The sequence below is a fragment of the Scatophagus argus genome, chromosome 3 (genome assembly GCF_020382885.2).
Source record: "Scatophagus argus isolate fScaArg1 chromosome 3, fScaArg1.pri, whole genome shotgun sequence".
NCBI lineage: Eukaryota > Metazoa > Chordata > Actinopteri > Scatophagidae > Scatophagus > Scatophagus argus.
The window spans coordinates 24825793-24853327 of record NC_058495.1 but is presented as its reverse complement, the minus strand read 5'-3'; the positions used below and the strand labels follow the sequence as shown (position 1 = coordinate 24853327).

General features: G+C 41.0%; 1 protein-coding gene across 1 annotated transcript; it reads left to right on the top strand.

Annotated features, from left to right (window-relative positions):
• Positions 1-1992: 1992 nt before the first annotated feature.
• asip1 (agouti signaling protein 1) lies at positions 1993-19988 on the top strand. Its single transcript, XM_046384984.1, has 4 exons — positions 1993-2528; positions 16805-16976; positions 17455-17504; positions 17942-19988. Exons 2-4 carry the CDS (start codon positions 16811-16813, stop codon positions 18104-18106), a joined length of 381 nt encoding a protein of 126 aa, XP_046240940.1. The 5' UTR covers positions 1993-2528; positions 16805-16810; the 3' UTR covers positions 18107-19988.
• Positions 19989-27535: the final 7547 nt, after the last annotated feature.

Genomic DNA, 27535 nt, shown 5'->3' with positions numbered 1-27535 from the left:
TCTGCATAACAATGAAAATGTACAACGTGTTTCCTAATAATATCACCAATGGGGAGCATATAAAGGGTGAATAATATTGGCCCAAGGACAGAACCTTGGGGAACTCCGTGACTAACTTTTGTGAGTGTGGATGATGTATCATTAACATGAACAAACTGAGATCGATCTGATAGTGTGTGATCTGAAGTCCCTTGTCTGATGCCATCAGGAGGTCATTTGTGACTTTGACCAATGCTGTTTCTGTGCTATGATGAGCTCTAAAGCCAGATTGAAAATTCTCAAATAAGTTATTATTTTGAAGAAAGTCACATAGTTTAATGGCGACTGTTCTTTCAAGGATCTTGGAAAAAATGGAAGGTTAGATATTGGTCTATAGTTGCTTAAAAGCTCAGGGTCAAGTATCTGTTTTTTAAAGAGAAGTTTGACTACAGCTACTTTAAAGGACTGGGGTACATAGCCTGTTATCAGGGACAGATTGATCATGTCTAATAGACAGCAGCTAAGTAAGGGTAAAGCTTCTTTGAGTAGCTTATTAGGGACTATTAGGGTCTAAGAGGCATGTTGTTGGCTTGGATGAATATATAAGTGAATATAGCTGATGAGAGTCAATATGAGAAAAGCAGTCAAGATGATTATCTGTTTCTACTGTTGTTTCTAAGGTTCCAGTGTTTGGATGTGGATCGGTACCAGCTGAGGTCAGTAGGTGCTGAATGTAGTCTCTAATGTTTAAGATCTTGTCGTTAAAAAAGTTTATAAAGTCATTGCTGCTAAGGGTCACAGGGATACAAGGCCCGATAGCACAATGGCTCTCTGTCAGCCTGGCTACAGTGCTGAAGAGAAACCTGAGATTATGCTTGTTATCCTCAATTAATTAAGTAATAAGCTGCTCAGGCAGTCCGTAGGGCCTTCCTATATAATCTAAGACTGTCTTGCCAGATTGAGCGAGATTCGATAACTTTGGAGGAACGCCATTTCCTTTCAAGTTTTTGCACATTTTGCTTTAATTTGTGAATCTCTGTATTATACCAGGGTGCGAGTTTCTTTTGCTTTATGCTTTTCTTTTTAGCGGGGCAACAGAGTCTATCATTGTCCTTAATGAGCTTGCAGCACTGTCCACAAAATGGTCAGTTTGAGGGATTGTTATAATGTTCACTAATATCGGTACATGATACTTAAGTAAATGACAACAGAACTGCTTCTTTAAGTTTCTTTTTTGTTGTGTGGTTAATATCGCGTAACGTAATAATTTTTATTGTAATAAATGTTTCATTAACCTGCATTATAACAAGTGGACAAGAAACAAAAACAAACAAAACAAAAACAATACAAAAAACATACACAATAAAGTTTCTTCAAACACTCTTATTGACAGATTTTTAGTCATGCTAACCTCATGGGACAACCATCCACTGTCTCACAGGGGCTGTTGACAAGCAAGAGATTTATGTCATATGTATTGCACAAAAAGTTCCTGAACCAGCTGAGCTGTTTGGTAACTTTACCGTTAGCTAAACTACCAACAGATCAGCTGACTTCTAAGCCAGTGGCTGTTGATGGCTCCTTTAACCTTACATCAAACTTCTGACTATCCTCACATTGGATGCTAAGCAGCTGATTCCACGCCGTCTTGAATCCTGCAATTCTGCAGCCTTTCTACGTAGAAGATGCTGCTTGATGTAGTATATCTGTCAATCAAAATACCAAAAGCAGTTCTTACAGTTCTAAAAAAAAAAAAAGTAATTTTCTGCCATAATTATGCACAATTACAGTATGAGATTATTAGTGAAATCATGACTTGATTATGAGCCTGAATATTTGTCTTTTTGGTTGATTCTAGACAGGTACAGTCAGCCTACTCTCATTACTTCGGATAATAAAACTACTGACGAAAAGGTAGAAAAATGCCAGCATTATAAAGAAAACATAAGTCTCTTTCACTATGTAAGTTTAAATTTTGAATTTCCTGAATTTCCCTAACAGGTCTAACAGGTGGGGGGGATATAAGCCCGTTGTCACGCTCTGATACGCCGTAACGCAGGAGGGTCTGGTTCATATTTATCTGTCCATCCTCTGCATAAGCTGACCTTTCCCATCCCCCTGCCCACTGCAGGCTCGCCCCGCCTCCAGTATAAACCTCCCATCATTACCAGCAGCAGGGAAAGGTACTGCTACTTAAGCAAGAATAAAAGAAGACACGGAGGAGAAAGAGGATAAAAGGGGGATTGGAAACAGGGAATAAAAACCTCGTACAGAGAGAGTAAAACTGAGACTGAGAGAGGAGGAGTGAAACGGCAAAAAAAGAAGAATCTCTGAAAAATAAAACTGCAAAATTAGAGGTGCAGTGTGGAAAAGGTAGGAAGGAGAGGAAAGAAGAGTGGTGGCTCGTGGACCAAAGGAGAGAAATAAAAGACGTGAAGCAAGGAAACAAAGCCAGGGAGGAGGAGGACGGAGAGAACACCATAGAAACCAGAGAGAGCGAGAAAGTGAGAGCGTCACGGACTGACAGAAGGCTGGCCTGAGAATCACAGGTAAGGCAAGCAGAAATTTTGATCCTGTCTTCTCCCGTTCAGACGGTTTCAGGAAGTCGGGTGAGCGATGGAAATGCATGGCGAGGAGCACATCTGAGCCACTCGGCGCATGCTTTATGAGAAGTCTCAGAACATACCTCTTCATTGTTCCTCATGCATTCATCTTTCATGCATCAGGAAACAAAAAAAAGCTGAATTTATTGGAAATCTCTGAAATCTCTCAGCTTGTTAAAACATTCCTCAACAGTTTGTGCCAGCTGCTTTGAAAGCATTTCCCAGCTGTGGCCTGTAAAGTGCAGTGGGTGCGATGCACATTTCACGGCTGAAATAAAAATCTGTGCCCGCTGATAAGAGACAAATCACTCACTAGATAAGCCGAAATGCAGCAGTTTTGTTCTGCGGGCCAAACATTTGGACCAACGTTCCAACGCGTTTGTGTTCAATCACTGAGAAAAAAGCCGACCAGGTTGTTAAATTATGGCTGAGTGCCGCGACGGTTTACGAAAGTTCTGTTGGAGGTCGAAGTCAATTAAATTCTTGCACGTCTTTACTTTAATGACAACTTGTGTGGTAACATTTAGACAACGCGAGCACCTTTTTTCCTGCTTCTGTATGAAGCAAAGCACCAAACGCTGTCAGGGCTCCATCTATCGATTCCACAGTCTCGGTCGCTTATCAGCCGTCTCGAGATATCAGCGTCGACAAGGGGAGGAAGCCACCGGAGTGCTTTTTTAAAAGTCGATTTAAAGGAATCTGCAGGCTTTTCAGCAGCAACAGTAGTTCTAGTATCAACAGCAGATTTCCTCCACAGATAAGAACCTGCTTAAAGTTCTGGGCAGAAGCCAAAGCTGCTGCTGCACTGAGAAAAGGATTCAAGTCTTTATATGAAACATGTAGCAGAAACACACAGCATTTACAGCACAGTGCGACATTCATCTGTAACATTCAGTATTTAATGTCATATTTAAAGTGGTCGTGTTTGATCATCAAATGTTGAAGTGTTGAAAAAAAAACTGCAGCCAGATGTTTTACAGAAAGTCAGTATAAAAGTCAATAAAACATTATGTGCCGTATTTCCAATAAATGTTTTATTGACACATCATGACTCGAGATTCTTTGCCATCTCGCTCATACAGTACACGTAAATAGAAATAAACGAGCATTAACACAAACACTCGCTCGCGTCTTCTCTTCGTCCTGTTTTGCCTCTCAGTTAAACGAGAAAACATTTTCCAGTTTACAGAGAACAACGCTGCTCAGTGCCTAAAATCCTGGAATTTATGAGTTCAACAATTGCACGTAAATTTGCCTTCTCGGTGAGAGCTCGTTCAGATAACAGTAGTTAAACCTGATTGGAGTTTAAATAGTACTAACCTTGTGTGATGTTTTGTGAGCTCTGAGTAAAATGTGTGGTGCAACATTTGTTGTGCATCGTCCTGCAGGCTTTGGACGGAATTAGAAAATACAAACAATATGAGAAGAATCGAAGATTTAGCTGTAAAACATCAGCGTTACAAGGTCAAGATAGTAATATAATAAACCTTGTGCTTTAATGTATAATAATAACAATAATATGGTGAAGATGTGGCTCAGCTAAAACAGGCTTAAACACTTCATGTCACTTTCTCGTCTGCTGCGACTGAAGTCACATGATGTTTGCTTTCATGAGGAACTCGTGAGCTTAACTTCAATCAGCGACTCCACTCGTTGATTGAAGTCGTCGCTCAGAAACGTAATCGCAGCTTCTCATCCTGCTGAGGCCTTGAGGTGAGTAAAGACTCGTCAAGCTTCTGATAGGAAAAGTGCAGCTCAGACTTGGATTATCAAATCGACGTCTAACGAGGAGGATTCAGCGGATCAGGAAGCGCAGAGAATAGATGAGATCTTCTCAGTTGTTCTCAACACTTTCTCAGCGCTGCCTCTTACTCGTCTGTCATGTAGGCTCACTTTGCATCCTTTGCTGTGGTCCCTCCTATCAACCTGCAGTGGTTTAGTTTCTGTCTCTTCAGCAGCCGTTTCTCTGGTGATTACCTTGAAGCTGTTTCATGTCTGGGCTGCTGTAATCTTTCCTTTCCTTTCCTTTCCTTTCCTTTCCTTTCCTTTCCACTCTTTTCCTTATGTGTTTGTGTGCTTACATGCACTGAGGCGACCAGGTTGCACGGGATAATAACAATAACTGTGAACTGTGAGATCTGGGTACACATGCAGCAGGTTCTGTAATAACTTTGGAATTATAGTCTGTTTATTTACAAGACCTGGCTTTGGACTGTGTGTGTGTGTGTGCATGTGTGTGTGCGCGCTCTGTACTCAAAGTGCATGTACTGTGCAGTTGTGTCTGAATGCAGATGACTTATTGAAACTTTCGGCTGTGTCAGAGTCCTTCAGGTTTCGTTGCTACGCGTCTTTGCAGTCCGTCTGAGGTCTTTTTAATGCACGTGTTCATTTAAAAAGCTGTTTGGAAACACGGTTACGTATTCTTGGCCAGGAAATCGTCTTTCTCCCAATCACAGAGCGTTTATAGTAACAATCTGAGTTTTTATTCTTATCCTCAAACACATGTAAAGACCAACCATTAAATGATCCTGTCTGCATTTAAAGTCTGATGTGCGGATCTTCTTCTTCCTCTGTGCCATCGAGCTCCATTGTTGTCCAAAAACACACGAGTGAGGCACACGATCGCACTGACTCACATGCTCCTCCATTACTATGAAAACACACACACACTGTAGTTTGTTATGACTCAAACTCACACACACACACCCTCCTGCTGCCAAAGGTGGATTAATCCACTGCTGAAAATAGTCCCTAACAAATGCACCAGTTAAGCCAGTTTGTGTCATGTTTGCTAAAAACTATAATGACCAGCTGTTCAAACAAATTGCTTTTTGAAAACAAAACTGTATGTTTGTGAGCTGTTTTATTAAGAACCAGTGGACTTGGAGTACCACACATGGACTGACACGGACTGACACGCAAGTTTCAGTCTTTTCATGGCATTTGTTGACATTAGAAAACCGAGGCAAGAGAAAAACAGTAATTTGAGCACATTTGAAACGTCCTGTAGTGTGGTGATCGACTTGCGTGTCGCAACCAAGCCAGCGTGTTCAACACGTCCACTCGTTGGGTCATTGTGTTACTGGAAACGCGACGGTCGGGGACTAAAGCTTCATTAGAGTGACCGTCTGACAAAACGTGTCCTGACTGACTTCGCACAGCCACAGGAAACGCCAACACGCTCTCGCCGTTCTGAGTAGACGGCTGATCACGAGCGTAGCTTCTTATTGACACATTGCTGTTAGCAGCGTAGCAGATGAAACGGAAATGTGGACGGATTGATGCTCCACAGGTTTTAACAAAAGATCACGACATCTCTGAAACCAAGTGAAGAGAGCGGTAACAAATGTATCACTCCAGCTCTACTTATCAGTTCTGTTTGGATCCTTTTCCTTCTCTGCGTGTTCCCCCCCTCGTCACTGGGACTTTTATTTGTTTCTTTTCACCCTGGTGTTCCCAAACACTCTGCGAAAGGATAGAGAACGAGACGTATTTTACCTCCAGGAAACTCCCCGTTGTTCCCATTTGGCAATGATACTATTGTAAGTGTGTGGTTGTCCGTTATGGCATGAAAGAGTGGAAGATAATCTATATCACATTACTTTGTAAGATGAAACTCCTTCAGCTGTTGTTCTTTTTTCTTTTTCTTTTTTTTTTTAAATTGTCCAACTCGAACTCCCCCTGCGGTGTGCGTTTGAAATCCTGACACATGAGAAATGAAATGCCTTCAGTTTGTACGGAGGGACGTCTGCTTCAATATGCCGGATGACACGAAAGAAAAAATGACTGTGGCACGTCGGCGTTGTTGAGGTCAGAGATTATCTTAAGTTCTAGCATATGTACTGAAAGAAAACAGCAGCAGATGAAGGAATTACAGAAGGAAACCTCCTTTCCCCCCTAAAGACTCTACTGGTCAGAATAATTTATGTGTACCTGTGGAAACGCCAACAAATGGAAGCAGTGTGCAGAGCGGACAAACCCCAGATGTCAGATAATACATGTGACACAGATATTAAAACTACTGTCGGGTTATCGCAAGGAAACTCAATCGAACGCAACTGGACTTAGTTATTTGTCTTTGAAGACGTTTTACCTCTCAACCAAGAGGCTTCATCAGTTCATGCTCGCTTGCCTAGGCTGGGACTAGTCCTGTCGGGTTAAATATGTTGTCTTTCCTTTGAAACTGACCGACTGACCAGCAGTGATAACAGACGCAGCAGAGATAACAGACGCAGCAGAGATAACAGACGCAGCAGAGATAACAGACCAAGAAAATAGCCTCGCTTGTCAGTTTTCTGAGTCCGGACAAAAAAGACAAGTCAAGTTGTTATCTTTGACTTCTTCTTCTGTTTCTTGGAACCTGAATTTGGAGGTCTGGAGTTTTGATCTTTATTAAGACTTTGTTTTTTTGTTTTTTTTTTTTTTAAAAAAGAAAATACAATACCAATACCCTTACAGCAATAAAAATACAAACTGAGTTCTTCGTTTGATACTTTTTATGCTTGAGCAGATCCTTTATCATGTTAAACATATTCCTGTTTTTTGTCCTGAAATAATCCGTCCAAATTTTATGTTTTTATTTGTATCAGACAGGACAGGCGTGTAGCATGGCCACGCTCAAACTTTGGGTGGCATCTCGGCACGTTGAACTGCCAGTTCTGTCCCATTTGACTTCACCACATCACAGACTTTATGGGTTATAGCTGCCAATCACACGCCACATTAAATTTACGAGTGCTTGTGGTGATTGGCTGTGATCAAAACCATACATATAGTCTTTTTTCTGGCTCTGGCTACAGAAAAGATGGAGAAGTATTGATACTACTTGGTACTTGATATCTTACAGTTATTGAGTACTGATTGCAAACCCTATTTTTTCTGTCCATAAGAAGTGATATGTAGCTGTAATATTCACTGAGCAGCCTAAAAAGCCTTTATAGCCTCACTTAATTGTAAATACTAACCTCAGGAATTCATATTGATATAAAAATACACATTAATTGACACCATACAAGGACAGAAAGTGTAAATTGCCATAAGCAAACCATGAAAGATCTCATTAATTCTCATTAATCACTCCACCACACCCAAATCTTTTCCTGCCAGTCCGGGGCGTCTCTGATAAGCCAACCAAGAAACCCAAACGCTCACATTTTCAGCCATGAAAGCAGCTGTATGTTAAGTCCCATCAGCAGCAGCAGTCAGCTGTTTTCACCAAATAAACACACTGAGCCGACACAAATCTGTGCTTTGGGCAGTATTTTGGTGAAAATATGAGTGTGTGGAACATGCTGAACACACAGATCCACAGTGGGAAAGTGGATTATGTTGCAGGAGCAGTTTATAAAGTTTGGACATTTTGACAGTTTACTTTTTGTGTTTGGATGTGAAGTTGTGTTGTAGATTCCAGTCACTGTAACTGCTGTAAGTCCAAGCAGATTACAGCTGCCATCCTCCACTCAGGAGTAAAACACAGGAGTGGGAGTGTTTGATACTCAACATATAGATACTAATTGGAACATGAAGACATTAGTTTTGATGCTCTGTCCGTGTCCACAGTCACACTGAACTGAGCCAGAAAGAGAGACAGTCTGACAGCAGGCAGCTGTGCGGCGAAGCAGGAAAGTCAATCACGTAGTTCTTTAAATATGATCAAAACAGAAAACGGGAGATTTAAATGAATGATTTCGAACTGTGAAACTGTGGCATCGCAGAATAACCTCGTTACACGATAAAACTCTGCGTTTTTGTTGTCAAAGTCAAAGGGAAATCTGTGAAAATTAAGTGTAGATTAAATTTAATTGTTTGCATCTGATTAAGATTTTCTTTTATTTAAAACTTAACAATGGAAACATAAATCATTATAATGCAATTATATAATTTCTGGAAACTCTAATATCACTTTTGTCATTGTTTTAATTGTCACCACATATTTCTGACCCCCCCCCCCCCCCCGGGTTCAAACCTGTTAAAATTTTTATTAATTTAATTAAATAAACTTCAGCCTCCTTAGCTGTTAGATTCACAGCCTTTAAAGGTCTCCTGTGGTTCCATCCAACTGAACTCACCCTCGACTCACCCTCGACTCACCCTCGACTCACCCTCCTCCTATAGCCAGTGTTTGGTTTGTGCTTTCTGGGCTGCTGTAGGAACATGACTGCGCAACATGTCTGACTTCTTTCAATAAGACTTTTCTTGTCCTTCTGCAGATAAATGTCTCATTTAAGGTAACAAACAGACAAAGATTGTTGGTTTCAGACGATTATGCGGTGATTTTTGAATATTACATTGGGCTTCTGTCCCTAAATCCTCCTGAACTCCACACACTGAGCCTTTATGGACCTTTCTGCTGACCCTGATGTGTTTTTCAAAGACAATTTTGAAAAGAGCAAAGGAAATGAAATTTGTCTGTGTGTGAAAGTGAAGCCAGCAACCTCTGCGACAGAGAAAATCAATGTAAAAAGGAACCCCAATGCCAACTTCCATGATTCGATAGGAATTACTGCAAAATTATTTAAGAATGAGAACCAGGCCGCCGGTAACATCTGATGTTATTCTTTCTCCGTGTTCCACCACAGTTTCTGAGACATGTTTCTTCACAAAACATGAGAGTGTATGTTTTCGAACAAAGCGGAGGGATCCCTGGATTAATTTCTATCCGGTACAAATGTTTTGTCTTGGTGTGGTCCAAAACGACCAAATCTGACCATCTTTGATGTAAGACACTGCTCTCTTGGTCATGCTGTCTGATAAAATAAAGTTTAATTTTAATTATTTTTTTAAGCCATTATTGTACACTTCATATGTGTATTTTTTTTATTTACTCGCTGCTGTCTTATAACTGATGTGCAGCAACATGTTTAAATGTTTTTTATTTTGATTCCTCTTTTAAGAATTATAACACCAGAGTGCAAAGCGCTGTTTGATGGCATGAGAGCCAATTATTTCGAGACACGTTTGCTGATGGTGGAAGCCAATTACGTAGAGACACATTTGTTAAAATTGATACCATCTGTTTGGTTGTTCAGCTGCCATGGTTTGTATTCACCTACTTTCTTCACTGCAATCTAATAAAAGCACAGCTAATCTAATTAAAGCACGGGCCCTTGAGCACGGGCCCTTTTAAATTGACAGCATATAATCAGATGATAATCACCAATAATCAGATGGTTTACAGCCTTTAGTGGGAAGACTGGTGTCACTGTGTGCTATCCGTATGTGATAAACTGAAATGGAAAAAAAGTGATCAGAGGAGAAAAGGAATGACGAATCTATTCGTCTCTTCTCCAAAAACCACATACTGCCATTAGTATGCTGTAAAACTTTTACTGTTTTCAAATCAGCTGGATCCTATTTATTTGGGATTATTCAGATTATGTTGCCTTTTTTTACACACTTTAGACTCAAGACCAGTTAATTGGGGACGGCTGCTGCAATCTGGGACGAAAGCTGTGCTCCAACTTGGAAAACGGGGTCAGGTTAGGCAGGGGTTAAAGTGATTTGGCAGGTGTGGGAACCCTGAGATTTGGTGTGGGGGCAGAGCGAGGAAACATGACTCACCTCAAAATAACTCCCAGATTGATTTGTACTGTGAGGTCGAGTGAACTTGCTTTCCTGCTGGACAGGCTGTGTGATCAGGTGACCTTCTTTTAAGCACCCACTTCTTGACATTTTCTTCTGGACCCCAATGGGCCAAAGAAGGCCCAACCAGGCAAACGAACAGCAGCGCTGAGATGTACGCTGAATCAGGTATTATTACAATATAGGGACACCTATTGTGTATATTGGGACACCTGACCATCACACCAACAGGGACTTTAATGACGTCTCATTCTAAACACACAGACAGCTTTGCAGCTCTAACAGCTTCCACTCTTCTGTGAAGGCTTTCCACAACATGTTGGAGTGTTTCTGTGGGAATTTGTGCCCATTCATGCAGTAGAGCATTTGTGAGGTCACACACTGATGTTGGACCAAAAGGCCTGGCTCACAATCTCCGTTCCAGTTCATCCCAAAGGTGTTGGATGGGGTTGAGGTCAGGGCTCTGTGTGGGCCAGTCAAGTTCTTCCACACCAAACTCATCCAACCATGTCTTTATGAAGCTTTGCTTTGTGCACTGGGGCACAGTCATGCTGGAATAGAAAAGGGCCTTCAACAAACTGTTGCCACAAAGTTGGAAGCATAGCATTGTCCAAAATGTCTTGGTATGCTGAAGCAGGAAGTCAGGGTCCAAGCCAAACCCATGAAAAACAGCCCCATAAAGAGGTGTGTCTGGATATTTTTGTCTGAGTTTAGTGTATATTCAGAGAATAATCTTTCACAGTTGGCATTGCTAAAAGCAAGTGAGTGTACAGCTTGTTGCAGTTTCAGCAGCCTGTCAGTCACAGGAATTTCTGGATGCTCTTTGAAGTCTCGGTTTCTCTGTCAGACTCTGGAAGGTCACAGAAGGTCTTATGTCCTCCTCCCTGTGACAAGCTTCTGACCTGCGTCCTGCGTAACAGTAAAAAGTGTTTCCTGTATGTGCATGTAACCATGTGTGTGTGTGTTGGTAAATTGGCACATACACTGCATTACACAACACACTCAGTGTGTGACCAATCAACAAGGTGAAGGTGAACGAGGAGCTGTTGAGCGCTGAGTAGTGATGCCTGAAGAAAAATGAAGTCATTTATGACTTTCCAGGTGCTGCGGAGAGACATGAAATGTTTCTTCATTTGCTTATTAAAAGAATTTCCTTGTCATTAAAGCCTTCCATAGGACATTTATTTAGGTTTTTGCTATGAAATTATAGCATTTTCTCTCAACTCAGCTTCAAGAGTGCAGCACATGGACGGTTAAAGCAGGCACAAGCTCGAGGCGGGAACAGCAGTCACCTTTGAAGCCTATCTGACAGGTGACTTTTTTTGTTTGTTTGTTTTTGAGCATCACAAATCCTGCAGACTGATTTGTTTCACAGACTTTGATCCGTGACATCAGGTGCGTTTGTCCGCTTGGTGCAGCCATGGTGCCACAGGTACTCGGCAGACAGTTACTACTGCGGCATGGCCGTCTTGAGAGTCGTTTGAGGTGATCGGGCTGATGTTGTTTGTCTGTTGTCTATTGTCTATTCACATCTGCATTGCAACACGAGTAAAAGATGTGGATCTGCTGATTTTGTAGCAGCGTGTCCATCTGATGCAGATAACAAATGAAATGAGACTCCCTGGAGATTTTTGCTCTTCAAACTAATTGGAAAATATCACATTTAAGTCGGGAAAACATTACACGCTGAAGAAGGGATTCTAGACGGGATTTTCTCTTGTCACATAAACAGACTTAACATCCAAGTAAGCACTAATTTTGTGATTTGCAGATCGAAAGATGGACAGATTATGACTATCTAAACCATAACTTGCAAATCTCGCAGGATGACCGAATGTTTTCACTGAGCAAATACCGTAATGATAAGACACTTTGTTCTCCCTGCGCCTGCATCTTGTATCTGGACAGCAGCATGTAGAGCTGTAGACTTCATTCTTCATATTTTGCGCACACATCTGCACATGTTTTTGTTGCTTGTTAACTTTCCTGCTGAGTTTTCTGTAATTTCTTTTTTCTTTTTTTACCTCTTTAAGTCGTTCCTCTTTGAAATGGATCAATGCACTAAAGCCTGGTTTCCAAAACCTCATTAAAAAACAGCCACTCTGATCCTCTGTGGATGCTTTAAAGTCAAACCAGACGCTGCACAGGAGATGCATCAAGGTGGATTGAGTTGCCGTTTGACAAATACAATGTGTGTGACATTCTTACTCGATGCTTCCATTGCTTTCAAAGGTACTGTTTCATGCTCTAAGTGATCCTCAACCCAAAATCTGTTTTTTGGTGTATCAAACTCTTGAACCCCTGTGGGCTTCAGAGGTGCTGTAAAGAGTTTTGTTGTTTCCTGTTTTACAAAGAGCAGAGACTTTAGTCAGCTACAGCTGACCCCAAAGTCGACATTTATTTAGCTTAGACACCTTTGAACTCACGTCACCACTCCAATTTTATCAAAAGCAATTTACTGACTCGTGTCACCAAATGCAACTTCGTAGCACACTTTTAAATTATCATTTAACAGCCCCCTTAAGGTGCGCAGATTGACGATTTTAGATTGAGATCGATCCTGAAGGCGTCCACAATCCGCTTTTCAGGCGAACTGTAGGGCAAAGCGGTTATCACTAACATTAAAAGAGCACAAACAACATAACAAAGCTTTGATTGCCAAACCCAAGCTTTAAATCACTTTATGTTTTACATCCATTTACAGGTGGTGTTTACATTATTTTGTCTACCCTTCAGCAATATAATGCAAAGCAGGTGTTTCTGCCAACATGCCAGGAGCCAAACTAAATTAAACACAGTCTCAACAACATCCTACTGCGAGGAAATGAATAAACAAGAGATTTAGCAGCTTCAAAAATGGGTATATTTATGACTATGGCAAAATGCAATAAAAGTTTGGATGGAGGTCACTATGCAGGATTTCCTGGAAAAACGTGTAAAAAACATGAAAAATGCACAAACTGAAAATAAACCACATGTAACTCACTAGAAGTGTGTGGAGGCAACTGCCTGTAGTTTCCGATTAGTCTGAAATTGACCTTTTTGTATTGTAAGTAATAATACTTAATTTAATTACATTTTTCGTGTGCGTCTATGCCCACAATTACTCACATCCTACTTATTCTCTGTGTAACAAGTAATACTGCAGTTTGGTGCCAGGAGCAGAACATATCACAGACCCCTGAGGAGACCATTTGAGTCGAGCTGAGTCTGTCGCTGCTGGAGATAACCGGTTGTGGTTAAGAAAGGTGAAACAGCGTGAAGGTTAACACACTGAAATGACATACTAAAAAAGTCAGTCTTTCCCAAACCTTTTCGTAAGGTTTTGATCACAGAAATGAGAGTAGCTCCGATCAGGCCCTTACATAGTTGGACATTGGCATGATTTCTGTTATTTTGGTGCTGTACTGAAGTACAGAATTTGAAATTGAATAATGAAAGTCCCAATCTTAAATTTATGGGTGTTTTCAGATGTATCAAGTGAACCATGTACTTGTTATAGCCATTTGACAGACAGAGGACCAAAATCTTGCCAGACAAGTTCCAGTAAACCTAAATAAAACCCAATTAAGATGCTCACTTTCAGTAACTGGTTGCAGATTCTTTGAATTTGATTACCATATAAAAATACCCTCATCTGCACTTTATATACAGTACTGACCTGTCCGTACAAATCTCAAACCAAACTCAGATCTGTAGCCCAACATCTGAGCTTCTCCTTCCTCCAGAATTTGTTATTAATTTCAGCAGTTCTCATGAGATGTGACCACTGCCAGGTGATACCATGCAGATGGGTCTGATGATAAGCAGTCTCCCTAATGACAAACAATAACACAGAGGCAATTTTCTGCATTTTTTGGGTTTATCACCATTGCTGTAATTGGTGGCAGGTTAGCCCAGTGGTTTGAGTGACCACACTTTTAACCGCACATCCCAGGGGATAATGCTGGGGAAACCAACTTGTGTGTGCAGGATACAATCAGAGGCTTCTTTATTAGGTGCACCTGTAGAAGCTAATGCAATTCAATACACCCCCTCAGCCATAAATTCTGATGTTATTCTCTCCAGCCACATCTCCCAGCTCTTTCTTAAGGATCCTGAGCCATTCCCAAGGCAGATGAGATATATAATTCAGTGTTCTGGGTCTACCCTGGGGTCTCCTATCAGTTGGACGTGCCTGGAAAATCTCCAGAGAGGGATGCCCAGGAGGCATCTTTATCAGATGCCAGAAATCACATCAGCTGGCTCCTTTTGACATGAAGAAACATCGGCTCTTCTTTGAGCCCCCTCCAGATGTCTGAGAAACGTACTCATTCTCTGAGGGTGAGCCAAGCCAGGAAACCCATTTCATCCTTTTGTATCTGCGATCTCTTTCTTTTCGTGACCATTGGTGAGGGTTGGAATCATCCAAGTAGGATGTTTGTTTTCATACTAAACAGATTTTTATGTCAACCTGTGATCTGTAATCATAAACCTAAGCTATGAAGGAACTGAGGAGCCTGAATTCTCCGAAATTCTCACTAGACCATCTCTACCTTCAGTTCTAAAAAATAAAGATACAGTTGTAGATATAGATATAGGATAGGTCAGTATGTGGCTTTAATGTGCCCCCAATGCAAACACATCTGCATCAATATCAGACGATCAGAGCAATTGCATGACATGCTTTACAAAGCAAGAAAATCTCAAGAGTTGTGGAGGTCAGGGTTGATTGATGGCCGACACACATGACCTTCACCCTGGAGAAAAGAGTTTCACATGTGAAAGAAAGCAGTTTTTTTCCTCGTCCTGAAGGCGTATTTTTTTTGACTAAACTTGGGCGAAGGCACATGTTGAAGGCTTTGTTTCAAGGCCACAGGTATCTGGATGAAACTCGAGGGCTGCGAGGCTTTACATGTTTATGTTAAGTTGAATTCAAAGACACACAAGTGTTTAAAAATGTGTCATTTCAAGACCTTGTGGAAAATTTGAAACAGATTTTTTTTCCCCAGACAGGATTAGTAGCAAATGACACAAACGTTTCAACCTATCTGCCAGGTTTGGGAACTGCTGCTGTTAAGATTTCTGATCCCCACACACCTGTAGGGCACAACAAGGAGAAAGAGGAAGACGGCTAGTCTTAACAGATTCAACAATGTTCCAGCACTTTTGCTGCTTGGACCCCTTAAAAAGTCAATAAAATAAAATAAATAGGACATAAATAAAAGGACATTTTAGTGGTCCGGAACAATGTGAAATTGAATCGGATATTATGGTTGTAATAAAATAAAGTGGTCAAATCATGCATGATTTAAAGTTGTATTTGTTGCCAGCACAAGACAGCCAAGGCAGAAACTAATTTTCTACTTTTAGCTGCAAGTTTCAGCAGCTACACCAAAGATCAAGATCAGTGCTAGTTTCTGCAACACCTGAGGCAGGCTGCAAGCAGCAACATTGATGAAGTCAGTGGCGATATTGCCTATAGCAGCAATATCATCAGACAGCAAATGTCAAAGGAAGGGAAAACTTTGTAGAGAACATGAACACATTTATCTACAACAAGAATTGAGAATTATTGTATCAGATCTGCAAAGACGCATCAGGGCCTGGTTATTTTTCAAACAAAACACCACCTGGCATTTATTAAGTGAATTTTGAGTGCAACACACATGGGAGCAATTTAAAAAGCCAGACTGTCACTATAAACCTGCTTCCAAACTCCAAACAAATAGCTGATGTAATGTTGAACGGAAAAACACACAGGTGACTCAGCAGGTCTTCGGGACGCGACAACGATGTCCCATAGACTCAAAGATATCCTATTTTGTTAATGTGCTAATGCACATGACCCCGACCTTGGTGAGGTATGATGAGTCACACAAGGTCAGTCGTGTGTTGACGAATGCTGGTTAAACAAAGTTCTTGCTGGTATGAGTTGTTAAGCCAGATACATAAAATCCATCAGTTCATCCATTAATCAGCAGTGGAAACTCTGCTGTTGCCAAGAGGCTCCACCTGTCATACTCTTGTCTTGTCTCCATGTCTTCCTGTTCACCTGCTCCATTAAACACACGCTAGTCTTGCTAGCAGCAGGAATGATCGTCTGTTATTTGACTCAGCTCTTTGGTCCTCACCGAAATGTCTGGACTGCCATGCAATCTTGATGGAGCTTACAGATTTTGGTATCATCCTGACTTTTTTTAAATCACATGTCCAACATGAGGTTAAGATTTGTACGTTTGAGGGAAATGTCTTCTCAAAGGTTGGATGGACTAGCATGAACTTTGATCACTTATCTAGTGCCATTTTCAGGTCAAAAAATATTTGTCTTTTGCATTTAGCTCAAAGCATAACATCAAGTCTATGAAAGCAGAATAAATCACATTTAGCTGTTGAGTTAAGGCAAATGTGTTTTGATAAAATGCATCTTGATCATAGAAAATCTTTATGGCACTTAACCAAAGACTAAAACTTTTTTGTAAAATTCAGGCCAATTTATTTTGTTCCTGTTCAGGTTTAAATTAAATAGCTGTCTAAAGTTTTTGTTCCTCTTCAGCTGGTAGAAAATGACCAACCAGTGACCAAACTTTGTACATAACGTGTGTAAATTAACTACACACTTATAGAAACAAACATTAACTCCCAGTATCCTTTTGTTGCAGAGGAAGATGCAGGCCTTCCTGTTGCTTGGCTGCTTTGTCCTCACTGTGACACAGTACCTCCTTGGCTCTGCGCACATGATCCCTGATGAGGGACTCTCCACCAACAGGGTCGTTGTATCCAGTGCTCTGTCTCAAAACCTTGAGTTAGGCACACCTCCTGTAGTTATTGTAGGTAAGTTTGCAAGTCCAATCTTTAGTGTTTTCACTTTATTTGTAAGGTCACAGCTTGTTTAAAAGTCTCCATTTTTAGCATTATTTAAGCCGTAATGTTGCATTTATAATGTTCCTGGTCATGTTATGCTATACTGGCGACACTGCTCTTTCCTGATGAGATACAAATGCTCAAGGCCACAAGTCATCTGATAGTGATTGTCTGTTGAAAGACCATACTGGTTGGTATCAAACCAGAACGTGTGTGAAATGTCCACAAAATGCAATTTAGTAAACTTTGGTAATGTAAACTGTGACAGTGGACCTTCATCTTTGTGCCCTCTGGGACAGGCTTGTAGGATGATGCCAAACAGAATCTGCCCCGTCATGATTTAATACATGAGAACATCATTATCAGTTCAACACCAGTTATCAGTTTGTACGCTGATGATGTAGTTATTTTCTACTGTGAAACTCCATTTTCTAACGTTCTCTTTCAGAGTTGCCAAAATCAGCAAAGAGGAACAGGAAAACAAAGAAGCAAAAAAAGGTATGACAGCACAAGTTTTTGGGGTGTGTGCTGACAATTAATTCACAAATAATGCTAGCTGCAAATGTATTAGATAACACATATATGACTAAATTGGTATGTTCCTTTGTTTACTGTGTGAAAAATTGCAACTGAAAAGATCAGTTTACAAGTTTTTACTAAACTTTCAGCTGCTTCTCAGTCTCTTCACAGCCTGGACCAAAAAATCCAGTTGAAAGGTTGCGTTTCTGGCTTGCACAAAACATATTTCCTGTTCTCTCACAATCTGGGAATGCCAGCTCTTTTTACTCAAAAGACATTCATATTTCCACCTTTGTCTGTACTTATATTTTCTCTTTCTTGTTTTTCTTGCTGAACGAACGAGAGCAACAAACTGCTCTAACAGTGCGAACTTATGTCTTATATCTGCTTCTCTCCCTCTCTCTTTCTTTCCTCAGAACAAATTTGGTGGGAAGAAGCGCACTCCTCCTCCTGCTAACTGCATTCCCTTGGGGGGAAGCTGTAAATCTCCAGGCAATGTGTGCTGTGATTTCTGTGCTTTTTGCCAGTGCCGGCTCTTCAGAACTGTCTGTTACTGCCGAATGGGCAATCCTCGCTGCTAAGCAGCCTCCTGCGGCCAAAGCCAAGCTAACAGAACAAAACCCGCAGCCTGAAGGGAACACCGTGAGGTGAATCACCTCTAGTCTTTGGTTTGTAATTTTGCCTAAAATTCACTGCATGAAAGCACTTTATCACAGAGGACTGCGCCACAGTGAACTTTCCAAAAAAATCTTACAGGGTGTTCTGCTTGTAGCATTGCAATGAAACGTTTTAAAAAGTTTTTTATTTTACTTTGAGCTTTTGGCATGCATAAATAGAATTTGCTCAAACAATTTTACATATTGCTTTATTTTACACAGAAGTTCATGGATGTGCATTATCATACTTTAATTAACTTTACATATCTTTAAAAATTGCTCAAAATTATATAGTATGACTTCTGAAAAAGGCTCTGTAATTTTTTAAAACAACTGAACGCTGCAGGTTCAAATGTTACCCGAATAAGAGGTGTGCCTGAAGTTTCTTTCTTTTCTTTTCACCTCTACATCACTTATTATCTTCTTTAATCAGTGTTTTAATTCATGGCAAATTTCAAAAATAATTCCTGGGACGTTCAGGTTATAACTCATTTGTAATTCATTATGAGAAACATAAATTTTCACATTCCCAGTGAGATCAGTAATAAAGATGATGATGATGATGATCAAATGTTAGTGACAACTGCTGGCTTTTAATGATTTATGATAAATTGAGTGTGTGCCGTGTAAGTGAAAGGCCCAGAAAGATAATCTGCTCCAGAAGAGTTAAAGTAAAAAAGATCTCTTCTCCCTCGACAACCACCAATGAAGCACAACCTTGACCAAAGCTGCTCCTGCAGCTTTTAAACCTCCAAAGATGGACGAGTTGTTACTGAGGAGGTTGAATGAGAGGCTGAATGCACTTTTGCAAATTGCTTTGAACCACCGACTGTATATAAAGATGGACGACACAAGAGCTCCCCAAAAGTGAGGCCAAAACATCTCGGTCGCACCCTAGCGGCTGGTTCCAGCATATAACCCAACTTCCTCCATGTTAACAGAGGGAAGTCCGACCAAATTGAAAGCTCAAAGTACATGTCAAATTAAATTTTGGTTTGTGCCAATTTAGGTCAGTCCTATCAGGTTTGGTTTTAATAAGTTATTTGATGTTGGGGGGTACAACATCATGATTGACAGCTGAGCGCTGCTCCTGACTGGGTCAAACAGGTGTATGGGTGGGAACTCATTCCCACCACCCAATCACTGCTGCACAGACTCTGGCTCCAAATGTAAAAGATGGCAGCACTCATATCAGGGATATTTTGGCTTCACTTTTGTACAGTGAGAGCAAGTGGAGACACGTCGTCATCTTTATATGTCAGTGCTTTGAACGGTCTGCTAAATTAATGTAATGTGAAGAGTTTAAATGCTGGCTTTGCCTTTATAAATAAAGGTAAAAAAAAAAACTATTAGTCACAAAGTGCCCTTAGAAAGGACATTTTTTAAAGTCACTCAAACTGGAAAATGTTAGTGGAAGTGGAATATTTTGTGATTACCAGATTTAGGTTTAGGTTTGGTTTCAGGCTTTAGAAGTACATTTTTGATAATTAGTGACATTTTAGTAAATTAATTAGCCTTTGGAAATGTTACTGTAATGTTCGTGCTTTCCTGCCTGTTTTCATGATTTATCGCAGCTGTTTTCTATCTTCCTCTGATTTTGCTTCTGTAAGTCTGTAACTTTTCTCCTTCCAAGAACAGACAAAATTTGTTTGATAAAATTCAAGGCAGCGACATAATGTCACTGAAGTGCAACATGCTGCTTATGCAATATTTTTGGTGGCAGGAGAAATTGTATAACCCATGCGGACTATACAGTGTTTTATTCTGCAGATGTACGCTGGTTGTTGAATAAAACTTTTATACATTCAAATGATGAATTTGTCTGTCTTCTAGTTTTTATTAGTTGTCAACAATGGGAACCCATTTTTATTTCAGTGTTTACTTTTATTAATTAATTTATTAATTTTTCGTTAAGAATGGTTCTCAACATTTATTTATAGATATTTTTGATAAAAACTAATGCTGGTTAGTAGTTAGGTCATGTATTCATGCCAAACTGTCACAGTCCCGTGCACACAACTGCATGCAGACCACATGGTACAACGTTTAGGTGTGCCCTGTAATCAAATTTCTCCTAAGTTTAATTTTCTATCATTCTATTAGGCAGATACAGATTTCTGAGGCAGATACAGAAGGCTTACTGAATAATGAGGCAAGCAAGAGTCAAAACTAGAAGGGAACATCAAACATAGACAAACAAATACAAAAGGAGGAGGTAAGAATGCAAAATCCAGTCAGGCAAAATGGTCAAAGGAGCAAGTGGCCTGGCAGCTGGAGAAGAGCGTCGGGGATCTCAGATCTCAGAGACAGCCTGGTTGCTGGACACAGGCTGAGCAAGAAACCTCAGGCAGATGGCCTGGAAACAACTGAAGAGCAGAGCAGGTCTGGAGGGCTGCCAGGAGGCAGGGCCAAAGGATGTTGTAGCTCTGGACGACAGACAGGAGGATGGCCAGAAGTAAGAAGCCTCACAGGTGGACCACTGGAAGGTAGGACAGATGGGCAGAGTCGTACAAGAGGTCGATCAGACGTCAGACACATGGGAGGAGCTGCTCGGGAGGTTGGGTAGGAGGACGCCCAGATGGTTGCGATCATTCTGAAGGACAGCTCTGAAGCTAAGCAGATGGGCCGGATTGGAGGTGAAGGCAGGACCTCTCTGAGAGCAGAAAGAGGGAACCCCTCTGGAGACCAGACAGGAGGCCATTGGCGAAGGTGAAAACCCTCCGGAGGCTGCTGCTATAGGCAGGACCACTGCGATGGGAAATGAGGAACAGGTGTCAGCCAGGCAGCCAGAAACTGATGGGGCTGGTGGCAGTTCTCTGACGCTGAGCAGCGAGGAGGCCAAGATGCGGGCAGCTGAGCCTCTGAGGCACTGGGCAGTGAGGATCAGAAGTAGGAGTGAGGTAAGAAGTCGACAGAAGCCACGCTTCCTTCTGAAGGGTCCAGAAAGTGCTTCCAGGGTTGGTTTATTGCTAGCCAGATGGTCAACCGGCTGGAGGCTAGCAGACCAGCGGCTAGCCAACTCAGGAGCTGGAGATGGCAGCAGGTTAGCAAACAGAAAAACTGGAGGAAGTTTTACTTCAAAGTGTTTTTCTAAGTGTTCACAAGAGATCTATTCGGGTTGCCAGATTTTAAAAATGTCCAAGCAAGGAGGATCCCCCCCATCATTACCTGATTCAGAGCGACTTTATTGGCATTATTGCAGCATTCCTCCAGTTCTTCCCGAAGTGGTCTTAAAGGGATCTGGTTTTAAAGAAGTGGGACGGAGGAGGAAGGATTGTTGCAGACAGCTGAGAGACAGGATGGGCAGAAGATGCTGAAATACTGAAACCAGATCAGACAAAATCATCTCAGGATCTGCCATTTTGGGAATGCTTTATTCAAAAAAAGCTTATAGTTCAAAAATAAAGGGATCACAATGAGGTCGATTCTCATTTAATAAATAAAATAAAAGTGTTTGCCACTGTTGTCTCTCTTGAATAAAAACACCCACTACAGCTGTTGTTCTCACCAACCACTTTTTTCAACCACAATGAGCCCATCCCACAGCACTAGAAAACTTACTTGGAGAAACAAGACAAAGCAGATTTATGTTTTCTTGGAAGTGTTTTAAACCTTTTTTTTGGTTTTACAAGAGAAAAGATTTCCCAGATAAACTCAGCAGCACACAGCTGCTTCCTTAAACTTATCTATGGGAGCCGTCCAGAAAGCCACCACTCAGGGCTCAATGTGATGTGTATCGATCATGCAGACTTGTCAGAAAATACAGAGAAAAGCACTGAACACTTGTGAATTGAACATTTGTCTTTAAATCTAGGTTTCCCAACCATCAAATAATCTGTTTTGTCGCAGAGAGATGAAGGGAGCTTTTAAATAGTTTATTACCACCCATAAAGTCACATTAAACTCTAGTCTCCCGATGCAACAGCAGTCATAAGAAGAAATGTATGCCCCTGTGGACCGAACATCTGGTCTCTCAAAGCATTAAAGTAAAAAATTAAATGCAGCTTGTTTTTCTAGGAAATCTCCCCTGCGAGAGGCCGAAAGAAACCTGAGGTTCAGTCCTGAGGTAGTTTTCCCACAGCCAAGCAGAATCCTTGTGAATGGGCCAGTTAACCTTGACATTTGCCTTAATAATTAGAACCATTATATTTCCTGTGTGAAAGCTATTTCCACCAGAGTCAAAAATCTACATCTCATATTGGGTTTTGATGGAACTTTACAGATTGGCTAATGCATGACGTTTACCAGAAGGTCAATCGGGGAGAATTATCATCATGCTCACTGATTATTTATATTGTCTTTTACATTTCTTGCTTCCAATTCAATCAGTCTTTCAGTTAAACTAAATATCATATTTTGCTGTCAGGTTTGCGAGCCTGTCATCTTGTTGCTTTTCTGAGCTGTCCGTCTCTCTGTCTTTCTGCTGCTGTCACTCGTCATTTCAGTCAAACCGGTTCGATCCTCCTCCGCACTTTTCCCCTCCAGTCCCCAACACATTCGGGGCCCAGTGGTGCCTGTCTCATACCACATCTGTCCAGATCTTCAGTGTTGCTGTTGACTCCTTGGCCACTAACAATGTTTAGAGTTCATCTGGGTTGTTCTGTACCAACCTCAGCATCACTATCTCCTCACGATGAGGTGTAACGCAATGGTCTGACTGTGTGTCTCTCATTCTTAGTGTTCCCTCCCTTTGTCTTGTTGATATCTTGTTTGTTCTCTGTGTGTGTGTGTGTGTGAGGGTGAGTTTGGCTCTCTGTTTCCTTCTGATGCCAATCACCTGCAACCCATCCACTCATCAAGCTCCTGAGGAATATACACCCCAGCTCTACACTCCAGTGTTCACCAGACAGTTCAGTTAACACTGCAGCCAAGAGCGAAATTCTTGTCAGTGTTTTCCCCAAGTTAAGTTAGCGCTTCAGCTTCATATCCTGCTGTGATCTCTGCCTTGCCTCCCTCAGCGTCCTGCCGTTCTGTTCTCGAGCCAGAAGCCCAGCTCTCCCTGCCTGCCCTGCATGTTTAAACCCTGGATCAACTCTCCAAATCAACACCTCTCCATCTATTCAGTGAAACTACTCTAAAGCATTACAAGCCCTCTCTGTCTGAGTCCTGCTTTTGGGTCCAAGACTTAACAAAACATGTAATTGCCAAAGACTCCCCTTATCCTTGCATTTATTTTTATCATGAGCACATGGTACTGCGACTGAATTAAGTTAGCTGTAAGTCTTCTTTACCTCGGTGAAGGCTTACCTCAAATAAAAGTTATTAATGATGAGAACTTCTGAGGAGCAGAAGAAGACGAAGAGCAGCACGTTTTCCACATTTCACAGCCAATGTGTGAAATGTGGAGTGCAGCATCAGGAGTTTGTGTTGAGCTGAACATTTTTTTCCTTTTCTAGAGGTATGGAAGATGACCCATCTGAAATTTTGGCACACTGTGAGATATGTACTGGTTGTAACTTTAGCAGTTACATTAAATTATGGTTATGTGGAATATTTTCTGTATTTCAAGAGTGCTCTGAGCTCCAGGCAAGAGGCCCTTTGTTGAAGTTGGAGCTGAGTTGTGCAAGCACCCATGAGGAGAATGAACTGATTGGATTGATAAAATGTTGATGATAGTCGAGGTCTGGCTCCTGCAGGGTAGGTGAGATGCACAATAGCTTTGGGCTAACTTGAGTCGTAGGAAGTGTCCTTACTGACTGAAAGCTTGCTAAACTCTGTTTACTGAACATATAATTCTGGAAGATGGTCAAACCAATCATGAGTGTAATCAAGAAGGCTCGCAGTTGCATATCTGTGGTGCCAATAAGTCTTTGCAGTATCATGTACTCAAACCATTTGACCAAATATTTACACAAGGCTGAACTTCAGCTGCTCTGTGAAAGCCTTTGGAGCTCCAGCTTTATGTGCATGAAAGCATAGAGAAATCTGTTGCACACAGTTTACATTTTCAAATTACATTTAAATCATAGGCCGCAGCCCATTTTATTTTAGTAATCAGTCCCACAACTGGCACTGCCTTCCAGCATGATTCTGTGAGTGAAGGAGAGCTTTGTAGGTACAGTCCACAAGTGCACAACAGTTACTCCAGTAATATTAGTAGTTCAGGAGAACATCCCACAAACTGAAATATTTACTAAGTACAACATGTGAAGTGTAGGCTAATTAATCTGTGCCAGAAATGTGTAGCAGCCTTAACATTATTCTTCTACTGTTAATGGATTCTTGGGTTACACCTTTACTTCACACTTTTCCCCCAGTGCAGTTTTTTCTTCAGTTTGACTTTCAGTTATTGCTATAAAATGGAATTTTCTTCTTGGTATTTTTCTACCTAACTAGTTGCTAAATTTTAAAATTTGATTAAAAGAACTTACACCATGTGTGGAGGCTGCATGTTCTGAAACAGAGATGCACGAGAAGTTAATTGTTGTACCTTAAAGTACATTAATTTCAAGATGCACACCTTAAACCCCCACGAGATCCGATGTGTCCCTGTTGATCCACCGTACCGAGCTGTTTCTGGAGTTTGTATTAACACTTTTGTGTGACATATTTGCTGTAGCATCTTTGTCAAATTTAGTTTATCTGATGCGAGCTGCTGTGGAAGGTGGAAGGAGTCACTCACTCCTTCCAGGAGGTGCAAACAGTTAAAAGAGTCTCAGCCTGCAGCGGATGTTTCAGGTTCAAAAGCATTACTGTGGCAAAGACAATAAACGATCCTGGGATAACAATGTTATCACATAAGCACACGGCTTTTACCCTGAACAGTACCCTATAGAATACAGCCTCACCTGCAGTCAGGGGCAAAGGAAGTCTGAACATAACTTTGGTAAGGACAAGGACAAGGACAGCTGATAAAAAAAAAAAAAAAAAAAAAGCGTCTTGATGGAACCTGAACAAAAAACTACATGACAAATAAAACAACACAAAAACAATTAACATGAATAACATTAATCCTTAAATCATCTCTAAAACGTTACCTTGTATTTATTTTTATCAGTTTACAGTCACGTCCATGGCAAATTATTCAACTCGTTAAAAAAATGGATGGCAAAAAATTCAACAATTAATGAATCTTATGTTACTGATAGCAAAGATGATGACTGTTTGGACCGATGCAGCTGCAGGTTGGTTTTTAAATAACAATAATAATAATAAAGAAAACTATCTGTTGTCCTAAACAGCTTTGTGGCATTACATTTTTGCCAACAGTTACTAAATTATCTGATAAAATGAGCTGATATATGAGGGGAAAAGGTTTTTAAACTCAGTAACCACTTCAAACCACTTTTCTTCCATCGCTTTTCAGACTCTGTTGCTGCAGTTATAAAACAATGTTTGGAGCGGATCATAAAATCCGTGTATCCTCTGCATGTATTTTCATTGGTCAGCAGAACCAGACTCAGCTGCATACAGACATCCGACATGACAGACATGAGGAAACTTAAGACGTAGTTGACCGAGGAAGCAAAGAAGAGAAGAAGAGGGCAAGACCGAGCAAGAGTAAATCTCTGACTGGCTTTCAGCCACGGAGACGAGCTGAACTTCTCGATGTTGGTAAAACACATACGTTTTCCGGACGTAATAACGTTGTCAGGACTCTGCATATTGTATGACAGTGGAGTTGCGTTCAGAAACTGTGGGGGAGCTAAAATCGTACAAAACATCAGTTTTCACATAAAGATGCTTTGAGCAAATCCCATGAAAGGACCAAAATCTTTCCCGATCCTACTAGCAAGTAGTATCCAAAATGTTCATTTATTATCATTAACCTACACACACACACACTGTAGTTTACTTTGACTCCCACCTACAATGTGCTGCTGGCAGAAATGTGGATTAATCTGCTGCTGAAAAAGACCACACTGAACGATCACTTTCTTTAAAGTAAGAACCAGTCGACATGGGACTGAGAGCCACTGACAAGGTAGAAAATCAGAAACTATTGAGAGGACACACTGCTAGTTTAGATCTTTTCATGGGACTTATTCATCGAACCATGATTAGATTAATATGATATAGATTAATATGAGGGCTATCCTCAAAGGAGTACCAGTGCTGAAGATACACGTGACATTTTGCACAATAAACAATCTATATAAACCAAGAAAAATTCAGTTATCGTGTACTTCAGTGCTAAACTTAGCATTAAAACCTGCGAGCTTCCACTCAGGTTGGCCTCTTCATGAGCTCCAAAGCCTTTGTTATCGTCACAGTTACATAAGATGAGATAGGAGATAAGATTTATCCTCTGGCTTTATGCAGGCGGTCTGAAGGATTGCATGTTTGAGTGCCCAGCAGCACTAAATCCCTTCCTGTCAGCACTTTTTAATGCAGGAAAGCAAGAATGAGAAAGCTGATCCTGGGTTTTATCATGGACTGTATGACAAATATTGGACAGAGCCACCGTGACGTCACCCATAGGTTTCTGAAGAGTCTTATGTGAAGCAGGGGGCGTGTGCTGAAGTCCAGCTAACCTGCGTTCAGTTTGACATGATGTGCAAATAAACGTAAATTTATGTCCATGGTATCAACCAGGGTATGTCTTTGTGAAGCTTTTCTTGTCATGTGGCCCAACAAGTTTGGTTTATATTAAAATGAGACATAACACTTATACTATTACAGGCCACAGCATAGTACTGCCTGTGTTTGGTCTTGAAACCAGACCAGGGGTCCCATCAACTGAATATTTTCCATTGTTGATGGAAAAATCTGTAAATCGTCCGTCATTTTGACAGAACGTTAAGTAATTCACATGCAATAGCCACATGTGGTAGACCGCCCGTCCGGGTAAATAGTCTACACAGGTAAGGGGGACACGAACCCGAAAACGAAGACATCGATTGAACGAGAGTCTGCAGAACACCGACATAAAGCTGTCGGACATGGCTGGAGCTGGTCAACGCTACGCCACGAGAGACACAAACATCAGTCAGTTTTTAGTGGACGATGACTTTTTGGCAGCATGTTGTACCGGAAAACCCTAAATATTACCGTTTGAAATGGTTGTAATTCTTGCGATGGTGGTTTTTGTGCTACCGAAACAACCACTTAGAGCTGCTCACATTTCCCGGCATACTAAAACAAACTATTTTGACATCATCCCTTTGGCCAGAGGTCAAACTCTTCACGTTCCACCTGAGATAAGTGGCACAAGAGTAGAGAAAACCTCTTCACCAAATAAGCCATTTAACAGTTTAACCAAGTTATTTACTGCATGTATGATTAACTGTGTGGCTCTGTCAAACAAAAATGCATTCCTGTGGGTGTGAAGAAAAATAAAAGGAGAGATGAGATAAAGAGAGGAGGTTTGATTCCTGCAAGACACTGAAGACTTCAGAAAACATTTCCAGTTCT

Bases quoted from the DNA above. Each gene is read 5' to 3' on its own strand.
- asip1 (XM_046384984.1), top strand. From the start codon at position 16,811: ATGCAGGCCTTCCTGTTGCTTGGCTGCTTTGTCCTCACTGTGACACAG. The intron at 16,977-17,454 runs GTAAGTTTGCAA...GTTCTCTTTCAG, and splicing joins ACCTCCTGTAGTTATTGTAG to AGTTGCCAAAATCAGCAAAG. The intron at 17,505-17,941 runs GTATGACAGCAC...TTCTTTCCTCAG, and splicing joins AAACAAAGAAGCAAAAAAAG to AACAAATTTGGTGGGAAGAA.